The sequence below is a fragment of the Solanum stenotomum genome, chromosome 3, assembly GCF_019186545.1.
Source record: "Solanum stenotomum isolate F172 chromosome 3, ASM1918654v1, whole genome shotgun sequence".
Taxonomy (NCBI): domain Eukaryota; kingdom Viridiplantae; phylum Streptophyta; class Magnoliopsida; order Solanales; family Solanaceae; genus Solanum; species Solanum stenotomum.
In genome coordinates, this window is record NC_064284.1 from 7,117,626 (window position 1) to 7,138,528 (window position 20,903).

Here is a 20,903-nt window from a genome sequence, read left to right on the forward strand (position 1 = left end):
CGAATTAAATTAATGTAATATTTTAAATTTAGATATTCCAAAGCTATATATCGTTAGTGCAACAATAGCAGGAAAATAGTATCGTTGCAGAAAGCTTGCAATTTGCTTAACCATGAAAGCATCACTGAAGACCTTTACACAGTTTTCATCCACCTATGGCTTCCGAGCTTTTACAATCTCAGCTTCAGTCGATTTCCCAATGCGTGAAATCCCTGCCCAGAGCCACATGAATCGAAAGGTAGCCTGCGATAAACCAATCGATCAATTCTCGCTTATGAAATTGATTGATTCTTCCATCTCTTCAAATGAGTTTGCTCCTACTTCTCTTCTATTCCACGAGTTCTCTCGTTCCATTGATGTTAATTTATGTAATACACTTATCAGACGCTATACGGATTCAAAAAATCACTCGCGTGCAGTTTTCGTTTACACCCAAATGCGTAAACTGAATATCCTTCCTGATTCCTCAACATTCCCCAGCGTTCTCAAGTCTGTTGCTCAGTTATGTTGTGGAGAAGTTGGAAAATCCATTCATTGTAATGCAATTCAATTGGGTTTCACTTCCGATGTTTACACAAACACTGCTCTGGTCTACATGTATGGTATATGTGGACAACCCGATGATGCTCATCAACTGTTTGATGAAATTCCTGAGCGAAATGTAGTTACGTGGAATTCGTTGATCACGAGTTATACGCATAATAGGATGTTCAGAGAAGCAATTGATGTGTTCAGGGAGATGCTAGGTTCTGGGGTTAAACCAGGTGAGGTCACTATGGTTGAAGTTTTATCAGCTTGTTCTCATTTAGGAACTCTGAGTCAAGGGTGGTGGATCCATGATTATATTGTCAAGAATCGGTTGAGAGTGAATGTATATGTCGGTACTGCGTTAATTGATATGTATGCTAAATGTGGAGACATTGATAAGGCAAAAAAGGTTTTTGAAACTATGGGGTTAAAAAATATTTATACATGGAATGTATTGATTTCGGCATATGCCATGAATGGACAAGGGGAGGCTGCATTGCAGACTTTTGATAGGATGATTGTAGAAGACTTAAAGCCTGATCATGTTACTTTCCTCGGTGTTTTATGTGCTTGCTGTCACCAAGGTTTTGTGGAGGAAGGTAGAAGGCTGTTCTCAAGCATGATAAATCAGTTTGGATTGCAGCCAAAGATTGTGCATTATGGGTGTATGATTGATCTACTTGGACGTGGTGGGTTCTTGGATGAAGCTATGGAAATTATTCATTCTATGAAACTAAAGCCAGATGCAATAATATGGAGGACACTACTTGGTGCATGCAGATTTCATGGAAGAGAAGAACTTGGTGAATTTGCTTTCTGTAAGCTTCTGGAACTGGAACCAACTAACGGGGAAAACTATGTGTTAATATCAAATGTTCACACTCAAAAAAAGAAATGGACTGAAGTTGGAGAAGTTAGGGAGTTGATGGACAGCGGCGGAATAAAAAAGATTCCTGGATGCAGTTCAATTGAAATTGAAAATGCAGCTTATGAGTTTAAGGCATCTGATCCACTTAAAACAGGGAATGAGGAAATACATAAGATGTTGCAAGACATGAAAAATCAGCTAAAATTAGCTGGTTATGTGCCTGAAACAGAGATAGCTCTGTATGATATTAATGAAGAGGAAAAGGAGCATAATCTGATATACCACAGTGAAAAGCTTGCTCTTGCATTTGGGCTGCTACACTCATCTGATCCTACATTAAGGATAATGAAGAATTTAAGGATTTGTCAGGACTGCCACCAATTCTTTAAGCTTGCTTCAGCAGTTTATAAAAGAAATATTGTTGTTAGAGATATAAAGCGCTTCCATCATTTCTCTGGAGGTCTTTGTTCATGCAAAGATTATTGGTGATACTTAGTATATATATAGGTGATGATATAGGTGATGTTATGTCGTCTGACACATTAGGGGAACTTACAGCACAGAGACCGGCAAATTTTCACTGAGGATGTCATGTCTCATTTGTATAATTAAAACTATCAGCTTTTGTTTTTGAGTTTCAGGAAAAAGTGATTTGAGAGGCCTCAGAATCTGCCATCGGACTTGGGTAGTTATTTCTTATTTTGATGTATGGATGACTTGGGATATTTTAGTGTTCCTTGGTATACCAGACAACCTAGCACGACATGGATAAAATCCAGATACAGTTTATGGTTTTTGATACTGCCGTGCAAAACCTTTTGAGGCGATTGTGAACTTCTATTCTGTTTGGGTAGTCATGTTGCAAATGTCTTTACAGTTTCTGGAGTTGGTTTGTTACTAGAAGCCTATCTTGTGAAAGTTTAAGTCCTTGATATTTGAGAAATATTCTAGGTTCCAAGGAGCTTTTTTCATTTTAGCTGTATGACTCTGCCAAAGGCCCTAAAGATTTCAGGAACTGCAGAATGTGTGCTTTGAAGGCTCTCAAGTGTCAGAGCCGACTTTTGTTTTTTTAGCTGTGCAAATCTGATGTCCTGACTGTTTGTCTTATCCATGATTCTAGGTAGTTATGGCATTATCTCAGTTAGAGGACTAATTTTCAAGTTTGTAGTACAGTTTCTTGAGCATATTAGCTGTTTTGTCAGGTGAGACACATTTTGGCATGCCTCATATGTGGATTGTGCACTCTCAGAACAATGCTAACAGAAGTTCACCTTCTAGACAACAATGATGTTGATGTAGAGTATCTAAATCTCTGCTGGAAAATGCGTACACCAAAGGTACATCACGTTCTACCCTAATTTTTATTTTCACATATTTATTGCTTCTTTTCATAAAATCTTCAGCTACAATTCTTGTATGACTGTTGAGGCAGAATATGTTATTGCCATCACAAATACATTGCTTCTTGACCTCTTCTTGGGCTAGCTTTGGCAGCCTGGTTTTGTTAGCCCATTAATCTGTCTGTGCCTATTATCCCTGAAATAATTAGCATTCACGGTGCAAGTTTTTCACTTGAGGAGCTATTTAAGTGCAGGAACATCCTTTAGTTTCATGAAACTGTTGTACCGTGCCTCATTTTCATTTAATTAGGTGACAAAGTATTGAGGAATGAAATTGCAATTGATGCTAATCAGAACATAAATGTGAGGTCTTATAAATGGATTTCACTTCACATATCATACAATAATTTTTAGAGAATAGCCTTCAGCTGTAATATTTAAATAAAAGAAAACAAAATTTCTTTCATGAATATCATCATTAAAGATGCTCCTTTGAAGCTGGAGTAAGGAATTGTCCACCTCATCACCCCGAAGAGCAGTGGCTCTGTTGTTTTGCACGCCTACAGAGAGAGACTCCAAAAGTAAAATGTCGAGCATTCAACCAGATACCTTTTTGACTTTTTGTATTTTCATAGGTAAGGATGAAGTCGAAAGTAATATATAGAAAGAAAAAAAAAATCCACTCTGATAGAAGCTAGTAAATACTAAATAGCTGGACAAATCTACTTCAGAAATAAATGAATTAAAATTGGTTGCACTCCATCTGTATTTATGCTTTCAGATTCAAAAAGTCTCGGGACCAAGGTGAGCGAAGTGTGGACTTTGATAAGCTTCTTGTAGCATCTCACTGTCATCATATGAATCTCGATATGTATCCAAGTTTATATCTGCATTTCTTAGTACTGAAAGGCAGAGTTCTTTCCTCCATTCTTCTAAATGTGGGAATCCTATGTAGTCTGCATACTTGTCACAGTACTGCCAAAGAAAATCAGTCAAACACAACATTTAGTAGGTTTTCCTAGTGCCGTGGCTTAAATGCTCAAGTCAACTTGTGACTATTGGTTTTTGAGCAACTTCGATAACTTTACCTCAAAATTAGCTAGATCATGGGTATTATGCTTTGGAATGCCATCAACTTCTCTTGAACGATAAAATTCCTTGATGGATTGCATCATCTCATCCCATGAGGGGAGTGTTCTTTTCCCAGACAGCAGCTGGGCAATCCATTTTGCTTGTGACTCGAAGAAAGGAAACCCTATGAGCTACATTATAAAAAAGAGAAGATCTATTAACTAACACTCCATCTCTTAAACATGGATACTGATCTATTTATGGACAGTAATCCAAAATAATGATAGAAGCTGTTTTCCAAGAATATAATTAGGACTAAGCTATTTCTTAAATTTGAAATTAAGGCACAATGAATTATTGGAAGATTAATTGTAGTACAAATGTGTAGGGGTTAACAGTTGGGAAGTGGTTGTGGTGGGGTGGTAACTGGGAAATATCCCTTCATATTTAATTAGAGGTCGAAAGTTCAGGCCGGAGAATGGAACTGCCTTTGGCAGAGGGCATTTTACTCCAAAGTGGAACTTCCTGGCACGAAACCCGATTAGTCAGGTCCCATAGTGGGGCCAAGCACCGGGGAAACTAAAACGAAAAAAGTCAGGAAGTGGTTACCTTTCTGGGTATGCCAATGAAGGAGAGAGAGGGAGCAAGAGAAGGAGGGAAGGTGTGCTCATAAAGTGGGCCCACTCTATCATCATCAACTATTACCATTCCTTTGGTGTCAAGAAATGGAAAGGTGTAGGAGTACCTGTACAATGCAAAAAAAAACAAAAACAATTGGATTTGTCATTATTTGTTGCTGTAACAAGATTGTTAGAAGTCAATTGCCTATGAAGGCAAGTGCATGGGAATAGAGCATTTTACCCTGTACAGTATATGACAGTGTCTGCAACGATTGAAGTACCATCTACGAACAATACCCTCCCATCTTCATGTAATGAATCTATCTGCATTTTCATTCTAGATTAGTTATATTATCGAATATGAAAAACGTCTTGGGGTTTTCATGTTTCAGTTATAACTGCATCGTCAATTTTTTTAATTTAACAAACCTGAGGATGAAGATGTAAATTTTGGTGCTTGGATATAACTTTTGACAATCCTTCAGAAACATCAAGAGATTTGGCACTGAGATGGATCTCCTTTGCCACATCTACAAGCTCCATTCCTATATCTTGACCACTTAGTGAGTTTCCAACCACCACAACTACCTGCTAAGTTAAAAATATTTAGCAAGTTGTACGGATAAGAGTTGAAGTTTGTTTCAAAACAAAGTTAACACTTCTTTAAGAGAAAACTTAGATGATATGGTCATGTGGTCCACTGTTGGCAATTCTGGAATTTTGTTTTATTTTTTTATTGGATTATATGACATGCACTGGAGTTTGAATTATGACATCATGAGATGTTTTTTTTTTGATAAGATAAGTGGTATTAACAACAGCATCAGGAAGATGCAAAATTTACAAGATCTGGCATTTGAGCTTACAAAAAAATCTCTGGCTAACTATACAAACTATCTAAGCTAGAGCTAATGAGTTAGTAAAATCATGAAGTTGTGACATCATGAGATGTTATAGCTTATAAATCAATTATGTTTCTGGATCTTGCAACACACTTATTATTTGAAATAGAAAAAGTAAAAAAGACATCCTATTGATTATCATTCATTATGATTGTTGAGTAAAAAAGATCTTGCCCAAGGTAGGGTATGCTGTTGTTGTCTGTGATTGTAGAGATTTTTGCATTACCTCATTCCGAAAGGGTTCTGGAACCCTGTAAATGTGGCTATGCATCTGCTTTCTTCTCCATGCATCCATTCCTTATCAAACAAAACAGATAAAAAAGCTTTTAGTGTCATTCTTATACTATTGGATAAAAAGAACAGAAGTAAATTACAAACTCTGCATTATATGTTTATGCAAGTATATAATACATGCTGTAATTAACTTTGATAAAAAGATCTTATGATTTTCTTATTTAACTGTACCTTCTTGACATGACCTGACTATGAAGGAATTGATTTGATTGATAATGTTAGTTATAACTCTGGGATCTTTTTATTACACTACCAATGTAATTTAATCAACTCAGTAGATTAGTATTTTACTTTCCAGCTTGCAATATTAAGCTTGTTATGATGATCAGTTACCTGTTGTTTTAGATCAACTTAATCTGATGATATTCATTATCATTCTATCAATGTACAAAACTTAAACTCGAAAGATATGGAGATTTTGACAAACCTTTAATGTTGGGCAACCTTGGTTGAGAGTAATGACCAGTTGCAACAACCACAGCATCAAAGACTTCCTCCACCCGTTCCTCCGCTTCCTTCTCTTTGCTCTTCACAATCCATCTCAAGTCCTTACCAAATTCAGGATAATCCAGCATCCCTACATACTCAACCGTAGTATTGAATCTTATCATCTCCCTTAGCCCAAAATATTCACAAAAATCTTGTAAATACAAGAGAAGCTCCTTATGGCCAGGAAATCTCCTTGGATCCCTCCCTTTCTTCACCACAAAAGGAAAATCAGTAAACCCCATGATCTCTCTTGGTGAAGTGAGCCTTAATGATGCATAAATACTGCTATGTACATTTAGGACATTACTCCTTCCTAAAGGATCTTCATGTTCAATTTTAGGTTGATATAGCCATTGCCCTCCCACCTCATGGTTTTGTTCAAAAACCACCACGTTGTGCCCTTCTTTCCTCAGCTCCCTAGCTGCCACCAACCCTGACGGTCCGGCACCGATTATGCACACATTCTTGGACAAATTTCTCTCAGAAACCATGGTTAATATGGGGAAAATCTCTTGGAAGCAATGTTGTGTTTTATGTTGTTGGAAGTTTAAAATGATTAGGGGGGAATGAGAAAAAATGAGACTGATTAGCTATTATATATACTACTCCTATCTTATCATAGAGAGTTTGCTTGGAAGGAGACATGTGACTAAATTATAGTACTAATAATACTTATTAATTTGGTTGGCGTATGTCTCCATGAAATTCCCATTTTGGAAAGAGAACTGTTGTCGCTCAGAATAGTTAACCCTTTTCGTTTGATTTTTTTACGTGGTAAATACCTACCCTATTCAGTGTTTACACCAAATCGAACAAATTAACCTAAATCACATCTTGAAACTTAGAGTAGATAGCACTTAACAACTATGCTTTGAGCGAGAGATACATGTCTTGCATTTATTGATCTGAAGTCATAAACACACTGTACGATGCGGTGCGGATAAATATTTACTTCTTTTAAGTCTTCTTTAATTCTGAGCGATTAGTTCTACAAGTCTTCTACTTTAATTAAAAGAAAGAATTGTTTCGACATAATGTATGTCAGGGGAACTTAGCTTTAGGCAGAAGGCTCTCTTTGGATAACTTTCATCCAAAGATGCACAAAGCTACCAAAATAATTGGCCACTTGTATAGCTCTTAGCTGTCTTTTATGATTTCTACTAATAATCATCATAGGCGAACCCAAAATTTGAAGACACTGGATAGTGGAATCGAATCATGATCTCACGGGTGATCATGTCTGCTTGTACCAGCGGTATCAACCGCCTTTTATGTTTTTCATGAGGACACTGTTAATTATGTTTAGTTTCTTCCAGTTTTTCAAAATAAATATACATATATCTATATATACATGATTTTTTCTGAAGTTAACGAGTGCACGTGCATAACCTATATATGTGGTCCGCCTCTGTCTACTATATTATTGTTATTAATATGACGTGCATGGGGTGCGACCCACTTCTTTTGTTTAGTAAGTGATTTGATTTGGTGGTACAATTTAAACATTTCTTAGAATCTTTCTAAATTACAATATTAAGTTGGAGTAGTAGTTAACTAACACATCCACATATAATACTATTATAAATTATCAATGGTGTATTTGAGACGTTTTCAATGAGTATAGTACATCATAATAATAATATGTAGTACTAATTATTTCCTAGAACCCCTCGAGCCATGGGATATATAGCTCTACTGTGCCAGCTGCTACGATGGTCGTTTTGTTGGTTAGAATTATACAGATATTAGAACTTGAACTGTTTTGTGAGAAGTTAATCGTTGGTTTAGTCAGAAGTTTTACCAAGAAAATTCAAAATATTGAATACGTGCATGATTTAATTAAGAGAATTTAACATTTACTATTATATGTTAAATAGATTGTTTTTATTGTCATCGTATCAACTTATTACTTTCATATTTAAACCTCTCAATTATATTTAATTTATAAAATTCTCTATAATAAGATCACGAGAGAGAGAGAGAGAGAAAGTGTGTGTGTGTGATGCTTGACTTGAAATCTTGGACAAATAGATTGAAGTATACATTTAAAAGGACAAATTGATTAATTTATGCTTAACTTGGTTACACTAATAAACTTCTTAAGTATAATTACCTACGTGTAGGCCAGACTATATTTTAAGGCACTCAATTATCAGCTGTATTTGACTTGCTCACTAATTTTTTGACCCCCCCCCCCCCCCCCCCCCCCCNACACACACACATCATGGAAAGATTTTAAAATTAACTTTGCATGTTAGGGAGTGGTTGATTTTAGAAATAATAAACTATTACTTGAGCATATAAACATGAGAGTTAGATGCTAAACATAATTAGGCTATCATTGTTACTATATATAGGATCAAAGAAGAGAAGAATGATGATTAATGCCAGTCTTTTTGGGTCAGCATTTTGATTTCCCCTTTCTTGAAGCCAAGGGAACATATATAATCATGAGATTATGTTACCCATTCACCATGCACGTTTATGGGAGTACTCATGAATTTGGTTTTTATTCGTTTTGGGGCCTAATTAATTTAAATTTATGTTGTGTATAGCCTCTTATTTGACATTTTTTATTCTTTTATCAGAACTCAAATCGAGATTTCTAATTAAGAGTGAAAGAATTATATTCGATAATCTTTAATTAATTTATAGCTAGTGATAGTTCTTTTTGAGGTGCAATACAAGTATAAATGTATAATAGGAAAAGCATTGCTCATGGTTTACACTTAAATAAGTAGTGCTACTACTTGTAAATTATGAGTCACTTGCTTGAAAACTTTGGAGACAAACACCATTGGTCGAAATGATGTGGAAAAAGGCATTTATAGATGGTACCTTTTTTTAATATAATTTCAACACCAACTTTATTTCATAAGGACCACCTCATTGTTGAAACTTAAAAAGCAAGGTTTCAGAAAAGAAAAAAGATGAAACGTCAAAAAAAGTTTTAAGTTTTCTCATGCAAATATGCAATTATTAAAGTCTCGAGCCTTGGAATTTAGTTTCTTTTATACTGTAGATGATACTTGGTACAATTATAAAAGTTTTAGAAATTTTTCTTCATGGACCCATAATAAAAGTAGTCTGCACAAATTTTGTAAATCTTTTCTTTCTTTTTTGTGACGTGGGATGTTAAAGTTGATTTTCTTTTATTTTTTAACTTCTCCTTTTTTTATGTGATGGGGATGTTGTTATTCTAGTTTTATTTTTTGCTCTTTTGATTAGTTATTCATACATTTAGATCGAGTAACTGATTTTTTCCTTCAAAAAACTCCTCCTTAGGGGCATTTCATTTTGCTTTCTTCTTGACTCGAATTCACAATCTCAAAATTGAAGATAGAGGGGTGTCTATCTGTTGAGCAACCCTTTCTTGTTGATCAAGCAACTGATTATTTTTTAAAAATCTTCATAGGTGCATTTCATTTTACTCTCTTCGTGACTTGAATTTACAACCTTAAAATTGAAGGATGGAGCGTGCTTATCACTTGAGCAACCCTCTCTTGTCATTGTTGACCAAGCAAATTAATTACACGATTTTCAAATATATCTACTTTTAAGGACTGCTATTTAAAATATAGCCAGCATTTGCAAAACTCCAATTCAAAGAGTGGAACTAAGATACATTTGCAAAATAAGCCAATTTTTTTTCCACCTAAACTCAGCCTTACTGCCCATATAAATTTGCAAAATGATGATTGATGATGAATTATTTTTAACAAAATAGCTGATTCAAACACTTCGAAATATACATTTATCTGCAATTAATGACTAATGTCATCTCTCAAGCAACAGTTTATTGCATACACATTTCAAAATTATGCTGCTCGAATTCTTCACAATTAAAATAATGCATCCAATATGGTTATGTCAATACTTTAACGTAGAAGGATCTGTTTAGTGATGAATTATTTTATGTGCGAAAAATATGTTTGGATCAACTCTTTAGGACCAATCGCAACCTATAATCCTAATAATCGTGATTTTTTTTAGTATCAAAGCTTATCTATATGATGACTATATCTCATGCATTAATCACGCTTATTCTTACAAAAAAAAAAAATTATCTATGAATTTTAAAAATCCCCTCTATCTATCTTATTGTTTTTTCTCTCCTCTTTTTTTTTTCTATCATTTTGTTTTCTTTCTTTGCAATTTTTGAAATTCTGCTCCCTAAAAAAATTACCAACTAATTGTTAAGAGTCCCTCTTTGGTTTTTCATTCCCAATTTATCAAGAAATAGGTATAATTTTCCACCAGTTTTTTTTTTTTTTTTGGTGTTAAATGGTTCTTGATTGTGTTCCTCAAAGATCAATCTCAAATTGAAGATGAAAATAATCCATGTTAATGAAATATTCAATTCCTTTTGCCTGAATTTAGGTTTTTGTTTTGCTTCTTGATGTAATTTTTGAATTAATAATACAATCTAATTTTACAGGCTTAGGACGAACGCAATGTACCTTTTAAATTTAAATTCACTTTAAATAACAATTTTCACTTTCCTTTATGCTGAATTTGTTGCAGAATAATGGAGATGATAATTCGAATGTATGATTTAGGAAGTAAACATATTAATAATTTTTTTATCAAAGGATATTATGGGTTGTTTTATTTATTGAAACGAAATGACATTTTTTTTTTCATAAATTGGTGTTCCATACGTTTATATGTCACAACTCATTTATGCTACTAAATTGTTGCCAAATGTATATGTGCCAGATCTATACGTCTTTATAATCATATACAATTTGTTAGTTATATCTTGATAAAAGTTCTCTAATTTGGATGCATTAATTTTTTAGGTAATTAGAATAACAGTGCATTTTGAGGAATATTCAGATGGAGGCAAAAGTGCAAACTGCAGAATAGGTACTTTCTTTTCATCCTTTTTACATTGTTCTTTGTTGCCTGTAAATGCACAATAGCATATATCCTTCGAATCACCTTGATAATGGTAGGGGTTTATATATTAACACCTATGTTTCTCAGACTCTCCCAAAAATGTTGTTGAACCCATGTCGGATCCTTCAAAACTGTCCTACCTTTGGAAGATTCGACAAGCACATGTCAAACGTTTTTGAAGAGTCTTGACCAACATAGATATTAACTATGTGGAACAAAATGGTTTATGTTTAATCATACAATAAGAGGATGGAAAACCATGAATGCCACCACTTGCTTTTTTATCAGTATCAATTTTCTCACAGGTCCTTGGCTTTTTTTTTCCACACTAGGATGCTGCATTGTGAGGTCGAGGTTTCAAAGGGTCTCTGCTTTTGATCAGTTTTTCTTGGTAAGTGCTCGAATTTAACAGTTGTTAAAACATAAAAGGAAATAAGCAATGTGAGATTCTATACTAAACCTCTCTGTATCTCATGATATATCTGCAGTGGTACTAGTTTCATTGCTCTAACTCAAAATGGCTGAGATGGTTGTTGGCATACCTGCACATCTGGAGAGAATTGAGCGTGATGCTCGCTTTTTGAGAAGGAACTCAACTGGCAGCCTTGGCTTTCAAATTGCTAAATCCAAGGTCTTGTCACGTTACCTGAGCGATCCAAAAGGTTCTTGCCATGACGCTTGCAAAGGTGCTGAACGTGATGATCAAACAACAATAGCAAGGACTTCCCTGTTGAGTAGAACAGTAGCAGCATCAGAAAAAATACCAGAACTGGCTACAACTGTACAGGTGCAGATACGGAAGAAACCACTACGCTCGAGTAAGCTACCTGTGAATTTCAAGAGGCGTACAACTGGTAAATCCCAGAGACAGGAGATCCCAGCATACACCAAAAGATTAGCTGTTTCTGTAAAACAACGGAACGGTTTGAAGATGAAGTCGGTGCAAGAAAATGCTAATTCTATGTCCGGAATCTTTAAGCTGAGGATAAGAGGATACAGTGACACTATCATACCAGGGGGATCATCAATTGCTCAGGATTCTCCGTTGGATGGTGCAACCGGCACACCAAACAAAGGAAGCAGGATGGACAAGAACACTGGGTCTTCTAAGTTGGGCAACAAGAAGGCTGTCAGAAAACCTGTAAACTTGGAGAAAATTGAGCATGAACTCAGTTATTTGAGAAGGAACTCAACTGGCAATTTAGGTATTGAAATGGGTGACTCCAAGGTCTTGCCACGTCATGTGAGTGTTCCAACAGGTTCTTCTGACGCTAACAAAGATGGTGTGGAACTCAACTGTAAAACAAAGGCGAGGACTCACATGTCCAAAACATCTGTAACTTCATCAGGAGAAAATTCAAAATTGGCTACAACTGTGAAGTGGCAGATACGGAAGAAACCACTACACTCAACTAAACTACCTGCAAATTTCAGAAGGCAGAAAACTTCTCATGGAAAGGAAATGCAAGCATGCACCAAAAGATTAGCCGTTTCTGCAAGGCATCGAAGTGATTTGAAGCTGAAACCTCTTGGAGAAAATGATTATTCTGTGTCAAGAAGCAACAAACTAAGCAGAAGAAGATACAGTGACAGTCTTATGACAGGGGTTTCGCTAACACTTAAGGGGTCTATATTGGATGATGCGACCACCAAAACAAACACAGGAAGCAGGATGGATAAAGACACTGCATCTTATGAGTTGAGCAAGAAAACGGATGTTGGCATGCCAGTGAACCTGGACAAAATTGAGTCCGGAGTCGGCTATTTGAGAAGGAACTCAACTGGAAGCTCAGGTATTGAAATAGGTGAATCCAAGGTCTTGTCATGTTCTCCAAGTGTTCCAACAGGTTCTCGCCAAGAAGTTCGCAAATACACAGTTGCAAGTGATCTTAAAAAGAAGGTGAGGACTCTCCAGCGCACAAGACCTGTAGCAGCATCAGGAGAAATCCCAGAAATGGCTAGAACTATGAAGTTGCAGATAGGGAAGAAACCATTAAGCTCAACCAAGCTCCCAAATTTCAAGAGCCAGACAACTTTTCGAACCCAGGGAAAGAAAATCCCAGCATCCACCAAAATAGCTGTCGAAAAAGGATCCTCCGGGTTGAGCAAGAAGAAGGATGCCATAACTATTTCCCACTCTACAAGAATTTCTGTGAAGAGGGTATCAGGCAAAAAGTTAAATAACAATTCCCCCGGAATGGTATCTCAACGCAATAAGCAGATTAGTCTTCCTGGTAAAACAGGCAAAGTGATTCGTAAAGATGATCCAGACAAGGTATCTCATATGAATAATTTGACTAGCCTTGCACGAACGAAGAAAGTGCAACCAAATCATCAAAGCTTTCCAAACAAAGCATCTCAACTTAGAAAATCGGCTAGTCTTAAACGAGGCAAGATGGAGCTAGGAAGTAACAGGAGTGTTCCAAAGGGGACATTGTCCATCAGAGAATCAAAGACAAAAATCCAGACCATACAGATCTCTCTGGAAAATCGGAAGAGAGTCTCGCCTTTAGATAGGCATGGCCCAATAAGAGGAAAGAAACCGTCACCCCATCTCTCCCCATCATCTTCTCTACATTCTGATGGCAGTAGCTCCAGAAAACATGGCAACAGGAAAGCCTCCCTATCATCAACTTCCGCATGCGAGTCTGTTAATGGTGATGCAATATTCAGCAGTTCCAAGAAAAGTGGAACCACATGCCCAAACCAAGATATAAAAGCTGGAAGGGCTGCAATTTGCAGTCCTAAAAATCTCATGTTCAGGAGAGGAAAAATAATTGATTATCAGTCTGAGAAACTCAGCCCAAGGAGACTAAAATTCAGGCCGCCCAAAATACTAGAGAACAACGGGAATGGAAGTGATCTTGTTAGAGGAAGAAGCTCTAGGAGATTTATTGCTTATGGAAAGTCAAATGCTGCCAAAGATGAAACTATGAGAGTTAATCTTCGACACCAATCTAGACGAGACAAAAAAGAGGCTCCAATCTTATTCAACAATGTGATCGAAGAGACTGCAACCAAGCTTGAGGAGACCCGGAGAAGCAAGGTCCAGGCTTTGGTGGGTGCTTTTGAAACTGTAATCTCCCTTCAGGATCCAACATCCACACCGCCAATTATTTCCAGATGATAACTATGTGCTTTGACAGAAAGAATCTGTAAATATATTAATAGATAAATTGAGTTACATAACTGAAGCAGTAGGTGCAGGATTTCAAGCACTACTCTTTCTGAATATATATATATATACTTCCTAACTGATTCTATATACTCCGTAAATGTCATTGTACGAGTGTAGTAGTGTAGTTGTAAGTTATTTTTGTACTGTGACATAACATTTTACACTTCTGCACATTAATCATACTTGTGTATTCTCTGTCTTAAGACAACAACAACAACAACAACAACATACTCTGTTGTTGCAGTTTACAAGATAACACTCATCTAAAAACAGAATTTTATAGATATTACTTATATCGCGGTAGATAGTATCAGTACTGTTTTCTTACTGTTTAAACATCCTCCTAGAGTTGAACAATCAAGGAACATGAACTAGATTTTTCACTACATGATTGCTTGATATCTCTAATGTATTATCCACAAACAAGGGAATGGCAACTGAGTTGTATCCAGATGAGCATAACTACATAACATATAGGAGGCGCTTCACATAACCAAAACAAACAAGAACTAAAATAAGATGACAGAGAAACATGTTTTCCAGCAGAGACTAATAGGAAGAAATTGGTAAACTTAATTCTGATTGATTTGGATGCAAAATATCAGTTCGACCAAAGCATAGAATTAGCTAAAGCTTAATTATCCGAGATTATTTTCCATCCCGTGTCCGGTACAGTAAACTCGTACTTTTCCATATGCAGGGCTTGAGCCCAATACCTCTGCGGAAGGAAGAAGCTGTCTCATCCACTGCAGCACATGGAGATTTGATTTCCTCTCTCATTAGAGTTTTTGTTGTATAGCAAAAACTAGAATCAAGTATTCAGGAGACCACAGTTCACATTGTTGAGATCAAATTTCAGCAACAATTAATTACTATCAAACTTACTTGATCAACAAAAGTAAAAATACTCACAGAAATTATCAAATTTCAGATCTAACTCTTTCAGGACTTCCTCAGTTTCACTGCGCGCTCTCTCTACCATTCCCAAAACTTAGGTGATTTCAAAAGTGATGAAGGTTTTCAGGGAGGAAGAAGACGAACATTTTTTACACGAGAGGGTCCCCGCGTCTGCAACGGAGGAGTAATTGTCTCAAACTTGGAATACAAAATTACTTAAAATTTACATAATTAACTGACTAAGCTATAAGATTCTTTGAACACATGATCTCGGGGTTAAAAACTTAAAAGAAAATTAGTCCGATATTTGGAGAAAATGGTCTTAATGTATGGGCGTTAAAATATTTTAGGTATTTGAATTATGAATTTGTAAAGTAAACTACATATTATGATTACACACAAATATATATATAACTTAAATTTAATTTAGCACTAGCTCAGATGTTTAGGTGATAGTAATTCATAAGATCACCCAACTATAAAATAATTACTCTAGTATCTAATCAAATAAGGTCACCAAAATTTACATATATCTTTTTAAAAGTCACCTCATTAATATTTTGACAACATAATATTGCATAACATTTTATTTAGTTCATACGGACTTTTTTTCCCTCAGTTCACATGGCAATAAATAGGGGTGTGCATTCGGTATTTGGTTCGGGATTCTCAAATTTCAGGTTTGATAATTTGGTAATTGGTAGTTAAAAATAGATATCAAATATCAAATTTTTAAATTTTGATTTGATAATTCGGTAATCGATAAATTAATTTTCGATTTGGTATGGTATTCGGTAATGCCGTATTGAAGTTGTTGCCGATTGTATTACAAAGTTAATACTATTTTTCCAATTATTTATATTATATTCTTTAATGTGGATGCACGATATAATAGAAGATCAACAAGTAAGAAGACATCAAGAAAAACAAATTGATACAACTAAAAGACATGTATTTGATGTTTGTGTTTATTCTTTAACTTTCTCTTTGGACTTGTATTAACGAGTAATAGACATGTTGATATATGACCTACATTAAGTAATTAATTCGGTAATTGAAAAATACTAAATACCAAATGGCACTAATGTTTCATACCAAATCAAAATCCAAATATCATAATTTTAAGATTTTACTCCCGAATACCAAATTACCAAATACCAAAAAATTTGATTCGATTCAATAATTTATTTTATGCTCAGCCCTAGCAATAAAGCATAACATGGCCTAACACTAATTCATAATTCAAATTAACCCTATTCACTTGGACCTGGCCCAGCCTTATTGATCCTCCAATATATAGAGATATTGGATCACTAAATTCATAAAATGTTTTTTTTTATGAAAAAGTTTTTTCAATTTTTTTTTTTTATCTTTAGTAAGTAAATAAAAAAAAAATATTACAAAAACATTTTTATTAATACGTAGAAAAATGCCAAGATGGTGATTGGTGAGGGTGGAGCTAAGAGGGGGTCGGGGTAGAGGAGGTGACATTTTTATTCGCATTATTCGCATTTGGAAAGTTATTCTTCTGATTTTTAATGAATTGATTTTTCTTAAGAAACTACTTTTCTCAAATACATTGAGTAACCCAGCATGAATAAATTGAAAAATAATTTTCTTTATACATAATGTACACATTTTCACCTTAAATTTAGAAAAAGATTGTTTTAATTTTAAGATTTAGACTCGTAACCTTTTAATTACACAGTGATAACTTTTACTACTTTCTCTGTCCACTTTTATTTGTCATGTTGCGTTTTTTCAAAAGTCAATTTGACTTATTTTCAAAGTTAAATTAGATTACATTATTCAAAACTATACAAAAAGTACTATAAATTACATTTTTTTGCATATCAATTTGATAAAAAATATATCGTAAAATATTAGTCAAAGTTCTTATCGTTTGACTCTTAAAAAAGAAAATCAAGATAATTAAAAGTGAACGGAGATAGTACTAATTAGCCATAAATAGAAATTGGAAAGTCAGTGAGGTGGGGTTGAGACTTGAATATGGCCTTATGGGTTAGGATTGAGTCATGCCAAATCGTGGTTTACTGTCACGTGGGCTAAGAAAAGAAAAGATCTATTTAAACTAAATAAATTATGACATTTTTTAAATTTTTTGAAAATTCGAGGGAAATCCACAATCTTTTTCTCTTCGAATGCACTCTCTAGTGAGCAATTTGTAGTACCTGCTCACTTTGCAATAGCTCATAAACTATAGAAAATGTGTTATGTCATTTTTTGTTGGTAAAATATTAATAAGATGACTTTTTGAAGAGATATAGATAAAATTGAATAATCTTCTTATATTAAAAAATAAAATAAAATGACTTTATTGTATAATAACCCATAGAGAAAAAACATGGCATGAAGCCTTTTAGAAAAAAAATCTAAAAATTTGAAAGAGATGAGTCGTGCAATTATTTCTGGTATGGAATGTTAATTAAAACATTATAGAGATGGACGGAGTCGCTCTCAATAAGGATAGAATTTTCCTTTCAAAATACAATTCAATCATTTGTATTAATTAATAATATAATTAGGTCCAGTCTGTTGACAAAGATGCGAATGGTCCAAAATTAACAGTGGCCTCAACTTCAACTTCATCATCATTTATTATTTAATTTTTTATGATCGTGGTGTCCGTATTAATTTTTGTGCACCTCAATTAATTAGTTCACTCTTGAGTAATAATGTCAACATATCCTATCTATGACAAGACCCACAAGGGGCTAGGTGGTCTAGGTTGGAGTCATGATCAAGCATGACCCTTGCTTGGTGGACTTAGTTAAGAAATAAAATTGTGTATTTGCTATCGACTATAACTTTTGGCATAATGATAAGGATTTGATCCTAACAAGTGGTATCAGAGTCAAGGTCGTGGGTTCGATTCCCAAGAGCAATATTCAGCATGAGGTTGGTGTTGGGAGAGGGATGTTGACAATCCTGCCTATGACTAGGTCCACGAGGAGTTGGATGGCCCGGATCATAATCATGATCGAACATGACGCTTGCTTAATGAATTTAGTTAAAAAATAAAATTGTGTTTTTGCTATAGTTCACGTAACAACCCTTGAATTTAATTTATCACCATTTGTCACTTCTAGATAGTCGTATCAAGTCATCATGACAAGGTGGCTTCTTGTACGTAGAACCCACAAAAAATCTTTGTAATTAAAATTAGGATCAATACCTGGTCCTCTTTTTTATTATTTCTTTTCTTGGTCTTTTTACATATTATACTATTAGTGTTGAAAAAAAAATATTCCACCGATAATATAGGGAAAAAGGATAAACATATTCCGAACTATTGTAAATGATATGCATATATCATTTGTCATACTTTTAGAATATTGATACTCCTGCTGTTCAAAAACTATGCCCTTTACTCTAACTGAAGACTAAATAGGGACAAGTAGCGCAATCTTATCGGTCGATCTGATATTTAATAAATGTCGGATCGATGGATAAGATTATGACACGTGTATGACCGTTAGTATAAAGGGTATATATGCTCTAGTTTTTGGACGGCAGGGGCACCAATGTCCCAAAAGTATGACGGAGGATATATGCATACCATTTACGATAGTTCGGGGTATATCTATCCTTTTTCCCCATAATATATATAAGTTAAGGTTAGGGTTTACAGAAAATATGGCATCTCCTTGAGGATATCTAAACTGTGAGCAAAGCAAATTTATCATTTCGTTTCAACATCGATGATACGAGTCGTGTTTACTGGGAATCTTATTCTACTATGAAAAACTCCATAAATCTTTTATATTACTCCCTCTGTCTCATTTTATGTGAGGTAGTTTACTCGACACGGAGTTTAAGAAAGAAAGGAAGACTTTTAAAACTTGTTGTCCATGATGAATGATAGAAATTTATGTGGCTGTAAATCATTTTATTAGGAATAAAATAGACATGTTATAGTTAAATTGTTACTTAATATAAAAAAGGTGTCATTCTTTTTTTAAACTAACTAAAAAGAAAGTAAGTCACATAAATAAGAATAGAGGGAGTAGTATTTTACGATTCAATACGATAGTGGAAAACTGAAAAAAAAAATCTTTCATATGGTTTGATTTCGACCTATCTTAATTACCCTGACATAATTCAAAAGTCGCAGATCTCGTTCTCAAAATTAAATACTACGCTTGGGGTGGTACGAAGGAGTTTTACGTATATCAAGTTCAAGATGTTAATGCAAATTATGTACTTCGTCCGGCTCTGCTCATTTGCACTTGTTCATTTTGAATTTTACATATTTCTTAAAAATAATGATTGATATGAGTATCTTATATTATAATATTAATATTAATTGATGTTTAGTACTATTAGATATTGAAAAATGATTTGAAAAATAAATAATTATGTGAACGGAGGAAATATTACAAGCGAACCGTAATTTTAATTTCATAACGACGAATTCAAGTGTTGATAACAAGATTCTAAACTTACATATTTGTATATATCTTTTTTACAAACTTCTTAATATAAACACATTATGTGAGCTAATATTACTGATTTACTGGATTCAACCTAATCCATACCCAAGCTTCTAACTCCACCGCTAATTACATAAGTAGAAACATACTCCCTATCATAATTATTGAAGTAATGATTGTTTAAAAAGTTAATGATAGAACATATATCCCAAAATGGATAGTGAAACACATAGATTGGAATGGAAAAGGTATTAAGTCTTTTAAAATATCTTTAAAAGGATGTACATATGACAATTCGAGTTAAACGGGACATTGTCAATGAACTAGTCAATCAAGAGCAATGTTTTCATTAATTAAATTTGATATATACTTGTGATTGATTATAAATAAATAAATAAAAAAACGTCGATTCTTCTGGTTATTCAAAATTGTGAAGACCCATTTTGAATGCGAAATGAGATAGATAAAAATATCATATTGATTGAGACAACTAATTACGTCATTTTGATATAAATAATCTCAAAACTAACAAATAAATATACATCTGTAACCAAACACAAATAATTCCTTGATAGGTCCTATCCAACACTATTTCGAAATAGTCAAACTTCAATACAATAAAAAATAAATAAAAAAACATATTTTATCTCGATTATTATTTTTAAACCACCAACTAAATGCGGAATAAAATTATGCATAAGGGAGGAATGTGTTGATGTTTTAGTTGAGAATGACCTTCACCAAACTCATTTAAGAATATCTTCTTTTCTCGCTTAACAAATCAACTTTAACTAAAGTTTGTGTCGGCACAGTATAATTCTGAAACATTTATTTCTTTTTATTTTTGATTTACTTAGTAATATTAATTAGAATCCTCACTTACGTGTTATTTTTTTAGTATAACAAATTGTCTCAACTCTCAAGGAATTTCAACAATCATTTCATTTTCATAAGTGTAGTAATATATCATATAATTTCCTTTTTACAAATACTCTAATGTTTGTTTCTCATGTGCATGAAAAAAAAAACTCATTTATATATCCAAAAGGCAATAATTCCATGTTTAAATAGTAAATCAGTAATTGGGGCGAATCAGTCAATATGAACGATCCACAATCCAAATTTAATATTGAAGAAATTCAATTGCTTCAATAAAATATATATGTCCAAAGTTTATTCAACCAGTGGCGGAGCCACCTAGGGGTACATTCGAATCCCGTTCGGCGGAAAATTATATTATTTTGACATGGTTAAAATAATTTTTTAGGTATATATAGTAGATGTCGAATCCCCTTCAGCTACTTCGTGTGTCTATTTCTTCAGATTTTGAACCCCCTTATTGAAAATTCTGGCTCCGCCA

The 20,903-nt window shown here is 34.2% G+C and overlaps 3 protein-coding genes across 3 annotated transcripts; 2 read left to right on the plus strand and 1 right to left on the minus strand.

The window, feature by feature from the left end:
- Nucleotides 1–72: 72 nt before the first annotated feature.
- Nucleotides 73–3,208, plus strand: LOC125858064 (pentatricopeptide repeat-containing protein At1g08070, chloroplastic-like). The gene is made up of 2 exons (XM_049537742.1): nucleotides 73–2,516; nucleotides 2,599–3,208. Exon 1 carries the CDS (start codon nucleotides 113–115, stop codon nucleotides 1,883–1,885), a length of 1,773 nt encoding a protein of 590 aa, XP_049393699.1. The 5' UTR covers nucleotides 73–112; the 3' UTR covers nucleotides 1,886–2,516; nucleotides 2,599–3,208.
- Nucleotides 3,209–3,405: 197 nt separating this feature from the next.
- On the minus strand, nucleotides 3,406–6,827 carry LOC125858065 (flavin-containing monooxygenase FMO GS-OX-like 9). Its single transcript, XM_049537743.1, has 7 exons — nucleotides 6,051–6,827; nucleotides 5,556–5,626; nucleotides 4,857–5,015; nucleotides 4,669–4,751; nucleotides 4,417–4,552; nucleotides 3,825–3,998; nucleotides 3,406–3,711 (listed from the first exon to the last, which is right to left on the minus strand). Exons 1-7 carry the CDS (start codon nucleotides 6,601–6,603, stop codon nucleotides 3,520–3,522), a joined length of 1,368 nt encoding a protein of 455 aa, XP_049393700.1. The 5' UTR covers nucleotides 6,604–6,827; the 3' UTR covers nucleotides 3,406–3,519.
- A 4,048-nt stretch (nucleotides 6,828–10,875) lies between these two features.
- On the plus strand, nucleotides 10,876–14,394 carry LOC125858063 (uncharacterized). The gene has a single exon (XM_049537741.1). It carries the CDS (start codon nucleotides 11,532–11,534, stop codon nucleotides 14,139–14,141), a length of 2,610 nt encoding a protein of 869 aa, XP_049393698.1. The 5' UTR covers nucleotides 10,876–11,531; the 3' UTR covers nucleotides 14,142–14,394.
- Nucleotides 14,395–20,903: the final 6,509 nt, after the last annotated feature.